This window comes from Mustela lutreola, chromosome 2, assembly GCF_030435805.1.
Source record: "Mustela lutreola isolate mMusLut2 chromosome 2, mMusLut2.pri, whole genome shotgun sequence".
Classification (NCBI taxonomy): Eukaryota; Metazoa; Chordata; class Mammalia; order Carnivora; family Mustelidae; genus Mustela; species Mustela lutreola.
Window position 1 is genome coordinate 58,643,748 of NC_081291.1, and position 9,174 is coordinate 58,652,921.

The 9,174-nt window shown below is 55.7% G+C and overlaps 1 protein-coding gene and 1 long non-coding RNA gene across 2 annotated transcripts in view; one reads left to right on the forward strand and one right to left on the reverse strand.

Moving 5' to 3' along the window:
* RUVBL1 (RuvB like AAA ATPase 1) overlaps positions 1-1,770 on the forward strand; it is a 44,229-nt gene extending 42,459 nt beyond the window's left edge. The window contains exons 10-11 of the mRNA XM_059161908.1: positions 74-165; positions 1,389-1,770. Of these exons, the coding sequence (XP_059017891.1) occupies positions 74-165; positions 1,389-1,548 (252 nt within the window). The 3' untranslated portion in view covers positions 1,549-1,770. The remainder of the gene's footprint in view (positions 1-73; positions 166-1,388) is intronic.
* Positions 1,771-3,636: 1,866 nt separating this feature from the next.
* LOC131825805 (uncharacterized) lies at positions 3,637-5,392 on the reverse strand. Its single transcript, XR_009351314.1, has 3 exons — positions 5,085-5,392; positions 4,308-4,715; positions 3,637-3,767 (listed from the first exon to the last, which is right to left on the reverse strand). It is a non-coding gene; the product is annotated as an uncharacterized LOC131825805 (long non-coding RNA).
* Positions 5,393-9,174: the final 3,782 nt, after the last annotated feature.

The following is a 9,174-nucleotide window of genomic DNA, read 5'->3' on the forward strand; positions in this document are numbered from 1 at the left end:
GCATTTAAAGCACGTGAGAAAAGGGAGCACTTGAGGCCGGTTGCTGTTGATCATAGTCTTTCTCCTCCAAAAGATCATTAAAATCCGAGCCCAGACAGAAGGAATCAACATCAGCGAGGAGGCTCTGAACCACCTGGGGGAGATCGGTACAAAGACGACTCTGAGGTGAGCGCATCTGCCTGGAGCTGCTCCCCACCTGCCTCCTACCTGCTGGGGTCTGCCCAGGGGCCCTGGGGGGGCCGCCAGGGACCGCATTCTGCGACATAAAGGCAGGTCCCTCTCTCAGGGCATAGGACCACGTCTGTCCTCACTGCTCTGATGGGGCTTGTCCTGGGCACTGTGATTTCGAATGCAGAATATTCCGGTGAAGTTGCTCATAGAGCTAGAGTAACGGGTTGGGTCCCCTTGTCCTGCAGCGGATGCTCCCCTGTGTGGAGAGCTTGCTAGCTTCCTTGGTGCAGGTGACGGACGACCCAGAGATCAGGGTCCAAGGCATACAGCTCATCAGCCAGGCCCTGCTTGGCCTCTCCCCTGGGGCTCTTCTCCAGGCTGTGGGGGGGCAGGGAGGGGGTGCAGATGAGGGGGAAGGACGAGTGTCGACACAGATTGCTCTCCTAACTGTTCACCAGTGGTCCAAAGCCCACTGCCTGCAGGATGTCTGTCTTAGTGCTTCTGAAACCGTGACCTCCCAGCCCCTAACCAGTTCCTAGTTCTGTTTTCCTTTGAGTCTGTTGGTTGCTCCAAGGTTGAAGCAGAACTGCAAGCCATTTCATTTGGGTGGAGGGGTGCTCTGAGAACTCCCAGTGTTTCGTGCCTTCGTGTGGGGAACATGCTTTTAGTTGGCTGTGTGTTCATTTGCCTGCTGTGTGCTGGGTCTGGGCCTTAGCATTCCTGGCCTGCACCTGTGTGCCCACAGTCTGTGACTCCCCCTCCTTTTTTAAAAAAAGATTTATTTTATTTACTTTTCTAAGTAGGCTCCATGCCCAGTATGGAGCCCAACATAGGGCTCGAGCTCATGACCCTGAGATCAAGACCTGAGCTGACATCAAGAGACGCTTAGCCAACTGAGCCACCCAGGCATCCCAGAAAGATTTTGTTTTTAAGCAATCTCTACCAGCTATACGGGGCTCAAACTCATAATGCTGGGATCGAGAGCTGCACGTTTTACCGGCTGAGCCGGCCAGAGCTCCTGCAGTCTCCTGGAAGAGCAGTGCTGTTACTGCAGTTATGGGGGACTTTGAGGCCGACAGAGATTTAGGGGCTAGGATGTGTTGTGCTGGTGACTTCTTTCCTCTCATGGAGTCACCGTGGCAGGTCCTGTGGGTGTGGTGAGAGGGCTCCCACCTGTGGCCCTGTCTCACCTCTGCCCTTGGCCCCCATCACTCTAGGTACTCAGTGCAGCTGCTGACCCCAGCCAACTTGCTGGCCAAGATCAATGGGAAGGACAGTATCGAGAAAGAGCACGTCGAGGAGATCAGCGAGCTCTTCTATGATGCCAAGTCCTCGGCCAAAATCCTGGCTGACCAGCAGGATAAGTACATGAAGTGAGACGGCCTGGGTGTTCTGCAAGAAACTCCGGGCATGCCTGGCTGGGTGCCACCTGCGAGCAGGAGGCTGGCTCTGTGCGCGGGCTGTCCCCTTCAGCCGTGATGGGCAGCACCTGCTCGGTGTGGAAAGGATTGCTTTTTAAATTATCCTTAACTTCTGCGGTTGGTTTGAAGGAACCCTGCCTCACCTGGCAGGTTTTCTAATAAATCGAGGTTATTTTGATGACCTGCCTCTCGTAATTTTTTCTTACAAATAGACTTTGCTCTTTAGCACAGTTTTAGAGGCCCCGAGTTGTTGTGAAGGTAGAACAGGGAGCTCCCAGCCCCCCATCACCACTTTCCTTAATGTTAACATCCTGCAGGGCCGGATGGCTCCTCGTCCCAGGGAGGGAGCCAGTGTTCTTATGTTGTACCCCGCTCACCCTTCCTGGGTTCCGGAACAGCCTCCTCTGGCCCGGGATCCTGCCCAGGATGCCATGGTACATGTCGCCATTATACCTCCTTCATTTGCTCTTGGCTTGGACAGTTCCTTAAACGCTCCTTGTTTTCACTACCTTAATGGAGAGCAGCGTGCATGTTGGACATCCTGTCGGATATCCCACAGTGCAGTTGGTTTGATGTGTCCCTTACGCACTTTCGGGGTTTTGGGTTCTTGGTGGCAATGCAGTGCCATTGCCATCACACCACACCAAGGGTGTGTGTTGGCGTGACCTTCCCCTGTCGATGGTTGGCCGCAGTCACCTGGCTGTGGTCATATGCGCGCTCCGTAGTGTCCTCTCTTGAAAGAGTCACTAAACACAGCCCACATTATAAGGCTGAGGAGTAGTGCTCCATCTCCCGCTTTTTTTTTTTTTTTTTTTTAAGATTTATTGAGAGAGAGAGCATGCATGCATGACAAGAGGGGAGGGGTAGAGGGAGAAGAAGACACCCCGCTGAGCTCAATCCCATGACCCTGAAATCATGACCTGAGCTGAAGGCAGACGCTTAACCGACTGAGCCACCCAGGCTCCTGAGAGCTGGACATCCGGATAAATTATGTGGCATCCTGCACAGGAGGTAACTGGTCTCCCCATTCGCTTCCATTTGTGTACTTACTGAATCACTTGTATCCAGATGAATCCGGGATATTTATCATATAATTGGGGTTATAATCTGGTACTATGTTATATCTGTTCTGTCACTCTGATTGGTTCGGCTTCGACCCTTGAGAGCTCTTCCGGTTAGCTCCTGTGTTCCTTTGACATATTAGTCCACTGAGTGGGGCTTTTAGCCCTTTGAGAGGAAGGGGCATCAGCAGCCCTGACGGACAGATGCCACAGTGGGACATCTCACCCGGTAGGGAGAACACAGCTTTCTGCCCCTTCCCCGGCCAGTTCTCGTCAGCTGGCTTAGCCACAGAAGCGATGCCTCAGTGAAGGCTCAGTATTGGCTTTCTGCCCACCAGAGGACAGGAGAAGGGGACCCACCAAGATGGGTATCTTGATCCAGTCAGGGCTTTAATCCTAGTCAGCCCTGATGGCCTTGTGGGGCAGGCATAACTGTTGTTCCATGAGTGATAGCCACCTGAGCATGTCTAGAACACTCCAGGCAGGAGAGCTGACATGGGTGTCTGTCTAGCTCCCCAAGGGTCTCCTGACCACACTCATCACCAGGAAGGCCCCAGCTAAGCTGTGTGATCAGAGTGGATCTTCTGTGGGCCTGGACCCCGAGGGAGGTGCCCGCATGGGAGCCTTGTGGGGGGACTTGGGAGTGAGGGGAGACCGGGTCCAGTCGGGAGATGGTGGGACGCTTCCTGAAATCAGGGCTGAGCACTGCAGCCTTCCCCAGGCTACCCAGATCTTCTGTCTTTGTGCCTGTGCCTCTGGCCTCTGGCCTCCCAACCCAAACTATGGTAGAAAAGAAGAATGACACCTAAGGTGTGGCAAGACCTATTAGGTCCTAGAGTCAGTCCAAGTGAGGAGGGATGGGGGGAGGGGTGTGGTCACAGCCCTCTGGGATCTTGACCTTGGCGGTACCCAGGAGCCGGCCCACCTCACTCATCTGCTCCAGTAAGGGAGATGGTTCTGGATAGGTAGAAAGGTTGGATTATTTTAATTTTCCTCCTATTTTTTCCAGCAAGGCCTGTGATTATTACATTAATCTTCCAGGCGAAGTTTTTACGACCGATCCCTCGCGGACTATGAGAAGTTTCTCCATCCATTACCAAGAGGGAAACAGACCCTGGTGGGGAGGAAAATATTTGTTACATCTTATCAGGCTGACACACAATCTAACAACAATTACAGCAGCCCCATTTTTTGCACGATTTCAGCTCCAGAGTGAAAAATTGTGGTAATATTAAAGTGAGTCAGGGTGGGGGCTGGTCCTAGAAGAGGCTGGTATTCTAAGCTCTGGTCTGGGGGCCTCCCAGCAAGCCAATTGGGTGGCTGAGGGGAAGGAGTGTTTGCATGTAAATCCCAGCTCCCCGTCCTGTGCTAATGGTCCTGGAGATGCTATGTGAACACCAGAAGGGCTCCTGAAAGACAATGTCCCCAGCCCTCGCTGGGAAAACCGCTTGTCCTCCTCCTCCTCAGCCCAAATACCTTCCCAAATACCATCACACCTCTTAGGGTGCCCTCCCTAGATTGGTTCATAGGATACTGTGTTTTTAGAACCAAATAGATAGATGCTGGTGTCGCACCAGAAAGGGACATCTTGGTTAGCAAACACTCCTCAACGTTTTTCTAATAAAACAGCTGCACAACAGTGGGGACGGACTACCTGTTGGCCTCCATTTCTGACATCAGCGTCAGCAGGCTTCTGCCAGGAAAATCGCAAACACCGGTCACCCGGTGGTTCTCCGTGCCTGCCATGGCCAGCCCTGGGATGTCAGCTGGTCACACCTGAGCAGCAACTGCTTGAGGGGTCCCAGACAGGCAACAGGTGGGAGACAGGAGCAAACGGGTTCTGGGGACATGGCACACAGGGATGTGGTTTTGATTGGGTTTGGCCCTTGGTCCTGATGAGGCCTTTGGTCCTTCTGGTCCTCTGAGCTTTGGTTTCTTCCTCCAGAAGATGGGGGCAGTCTATCCCAGTGGATGATGGGTATGGGGACATGGTGAGGTGGTGTGTGTTTGCCTCAGTCACTCCAAATAGTAAAATTCAGGGAGCTCCCAATCCCTGTCCCTCCTGGGAAAAAAGAAGGTCACAGTGTGTCCAACAGGAGGCAGAAGCTGGCTAGGCTCCATCCCTCCCCATCTCAGGCCGCCGCCTTGAAAAGGCCTAGAAATCCCAGGTGGGTGGACCCTTCTGTTAAACCCAGAAGGACCAGTCCCTGCTCAGGGACAAACAAGCTCCGGAGCAGAGAGCCGGTCAGGGCACACACTTTTCCCTCGGTGTCCACAACTTCCAGAAACAATATGCTGCTCCTCACTGGGCCCCTTGGGCTCCCCAACTCCTGAGCGAGGACCAGCCAAGGTGGGAGCAGCAGGAGTGGAGAAATGGCTGCCCCCTTGTACCAGCCAAGTAGTGACAACCGCTTAACCAGGTCAACCCTACCTTATGGTGTCTGGGAAACCGTCCAGCCAGGTAGCAGACCGGGGTCCATCCACCTGGGCCCACCTGCTGGGCCCTCACCACGCCTCCCCCTCCCAACCATCCCGGGATGGCTGGTCCCCGGGGACCTGCGGGAGGCCGGCGCAGGGTGACTGGGCAGCCCAGGGTGCAGGGACAGCCGTGCAGCGGGGCCGGGGGTGGGGGGGCCGGGGAAGGGGTGGGCCGGCTGCGGGGGCTGGCTGTCGGCCCGGCTGGCCCCGTCGCCCCTCCCCGTCACTCGGCGGCAGGCGCAGTGATTAATGGCCGGGCCGCGCCGCCCGTGCCGCCATCAGCGCGCGTCTGGGCGGCGATGGATGCGGCTGTCAGGCCGGCCCGGCCCGCGCTGACCCCCGGCCCCGGCCCGGCGCGATCAATGGGCGGCGCGCGGCGGGCGGCGGCTGGGCCGGCGCGATAAGATGGGCCGATGGGCGCCCGCCGATTGCCCGCTCCGTCACCCGCCGTCACCGTCCCCGTCACGCCGCCCGCGCGCAGATCGGCGCCGTCAGCGCTGCGTGATTAATGGGGACGCGGGCAGCGGCGGGGAGGGCGCGGGCGCGCGGACCCCGCAGCGGAGGGACGCGCGGCGGCGGCGGGGGTTGCCGGCTGGAGCCCCTAAAGCCCGGCGTGCCACCTGCCATGGGCGCGCACACCGCACTCTCCTACCGGGGTGCGGGGTTCACCGAGGAGCCACGGAGTGCGTGCGGGTCGGGGGCACACGCTGGTTGCGCGTGTGCACCAGCCCAGGCAGGACCCAGGACACGCGTGCGGGGGACCCAGTCACGAGGGCTGGGGCAAGGACGTGCACAGCGGGCACAGAGGTGTCGCTAAGGCCTGCTCTGGCCCACGTGCCCCGGTCACACAGGGGCCTGCATGACCCCGGCTGTTAGCGCACGGCGGGCTGGGAGTTGGGGGGGACAGGTTATGTGACCTCTGTTCCCTGCCCCTGCCTGGCCCAGGCCTCTGCCGCCAGGGCCACCAGCCCCCTCGGCCCTTGCAGGTCTATCCCTACAGTCCCAGCCATCTTTGGAAACGCCCAGGTGTGACCCAGTCAGACCCCTACTCAAAACCCTCGCATACATCCGCATGGCCCAGGGGACAAATCGTAAGGCTTGCGGTTGCCCCTGCTTCTGCCGCCTCAGCCCTGCACCTGAAGGGTACACTCACAGCGCTCCCCTGAGCGACACCCCAAATCCAGAACACCCCGCTTCAGCTCGGCGTCCTGAGTTCATTCATCCTGTCTGCCCTGCCCTCGACACACCAGGTGACTGCGGAGAAGAGCCGGCAGACCGCCAGCGCCGAAGTCCACAGATGCGCCCGAGGTGACCTGTCCCCCCGCCTCTCCTGGGGAAAGAGCCAGGCCACCTGGGACAGTCAGCCTCAGAGGCATCCACTCGTCGATAAACTGATAGGAAGGAGCCGTGGGCCTGGTGCTAAGAAAGGCGCTGGGAGGGCTTCCCAGAGGAGGTGACCAGAGCTCAGGGAGAGGCCAGCCGCCCCAGGCCAGGGATAGCAGGGGCGGGGGGCCTAGCAGGCGGGAAGCCCGAGTGGCCAGAGTGACCGAAGGCAGCGCGGGAGGGGGGCCCAGCTGCGGCCTGTTTGGTGGGCGGCGGTGTCTCAGGGGCGAGCGACAGCGGGGACAATGCCAGTCCCTCTCCCCTTTCGCTTCCCGGCGTTCTGGAGAGCTTCCCACCGCGGCGCGGCGCCCGTGACCGCGGAGCCACAGCGCCCTCGCGCGACCAGATGCGCACAGCGCCTGCCCACCGTCGTGCCTCTCGACCCTGGGCCGCCGCATGCCGGGTCTGGAGGGTGGAGGGCTTGGCCTTAGGGTCTGAGATCCCAGCGGACCCACAGCTGCCCAGCCTGCTTCCCTACAATGGAGGCCAAGGCCAGCGCGGACAGGGAGGGAGTGTCTGTCCAAAATTGGCTGTGGGAATAGGGCAGCCAGGTAAAATTATTGAGCTGGGATTAATATAACAATAACAACAATATATAACAGAATATATATATATATATATATATATATATATATATAACAATAACAAAAAATATATATCCGTATATATTTAAGTGGATAATTTAGATCATGGTTCAAAATGTAAAAAAACAAAAGGAGTGCACAGTGAAGAATCTTCCTCTCCCCCTGCCCTCACCCATCCTGTCTTCCCTCTCCAGAAGCAGCCCGCCTTACACCGGCGTAACTCTCCAGAGATGTTCTCTGTGTACAAGCCAGTGCCACATGCATAGCTTGCTTCCCAACGTGTACGAAAAAATTTCAAATGTAAAAAGTTGCAGGAACTGTACGGTGACATCTAGACGCTCTCCAGCCTTTCCTGCATCCAACTCCATCTAATCTTTTTTCATTCATTCCAAATCAAGTTGTAGCCATTACACTTCATGTGTAAATACTGTAGCATACATACAGCGACCTAGAGTTCAGTGTGTGTGTGTGTGTGTGTGTGTGTGTGTTTAAAGATTTATTTGAGAGAGAGAGAGCATGAGCAGGACGAGGGGTAGAGGGGGAAACAGGCTTCCTGCTGAGCAGGGAGTGCAATGCTGGGCTTGATCCCAGGACCCGGGGATCATTACCTGAGCTGAAGGCAAGTGCTTAACCATCTGAACCACCCAGGCACCCCGTGTTTTCCTTTTAAGGTTTAATTTATACACTGTGAAATGCACTAATCCTAAATGGACCAATCCATTGAGTTTTGACAAATGAAACCCAAACCCCTATCAAAGATGTTACTGTTGCCCTAGAAAGCTCTCTCTGGCGCCTTTTCGGAGTCTCAAACACACTAGAGACAGAGACAGAGAGAGAGAGAAACCGTTCTGGATGTTCTCACCATAGATAAACTTCCCCTGCTTTGGGACTTCTTAGGACTGGGATTGCGTGGTGTGTGTGCTCTGTCTTGTGACTGGTTCCTTTCAGTCCCTCAGGCCCCTGTTCCTGGGATTCACCCACGCTCTGGTGTGCATCTGTGGTTGGTCCTGATTTCTGGAGATGCCGCTGTCTGGGTGAACCACCCTTTACTCATCCGTTTACCTGCTGTTGGCTGGCCCATTCCCACTTCTCAGCTTTCATGAATAAGCTATTTCTTTTAAGGAGGAAAATGTTAGAGATGCCTGTCTTATTTTTAATTCTTTTCCAATATTCATCAAATATATTCTCATAAAATAGTGAACGGTATTAAAGAATGTGCATGCGATGTACACTGTTTTTAAGTAATCTCTACACCCAACGTGGAGCTTGAACTCAACCACCCGGAGATCAAGAGGTGTCTCTGAGCCAGCCAGGTGCCCCAAACATTCTCACAGAAGTCTTTGTATACGCACAAATTTTTATTTCTCTTGGGTAAATACCCAGGAGTGGAAGAGCCAGGTGTAGGTAGGAAGGGTGTATGTTCAGATTCCTGAGAAATTGCTAGACCTGTTCCCAATGCATGATCTATCCCTCTCCAACATCTTAAACACACAGTGGCACATGCTCTTCCTGCTTCTTGGCAGTTTTCTTCTCCCTCAATAGCACATCTTGGGGGCACCTGGGTGGCTCAGTGGGTTAAAGCCTCTGCCTTCGGCTCAGGTCATGATCCCAGGGTCCTGGGATTGAGCCCCGCATCAGGAATTTGCCAGGCCAACAAAGAGAGACTGGGGAGGGCCTGGGGGTCCAGTAGACGTTGCAGAATGCACATTGCTGGGGTGTGAGTTCTCTGAGGGTACAATAAAATCCTCACCTCTTTACCCCCAGGGGCTCAATGATGTGTGTTGAGTGGAAAGGAGTGGGTGATGTGGAGGTGTGCTGGCCAAAGGTTCTGGGGCAGGGTGATGGAAAGCCCCAGAATGTTTGGGACAGGGGAGTAAGGAAGACATTGCCACCAAGGGGCACTCCTGGGATTCTCCAGAACCAGGCACTGCTGGGTGTTAAAGTTCGTACTAGAGCTTTTGCTAATCCTTAGACGGTGATCACATGCCCAGCCCTGGCCCTCAGCAAGCCACGCTCTTCCCTAGAACATGGGCTACCTCTCCAGGCAGGGATCAGAGGCTTGTCTGTCCTCCACAC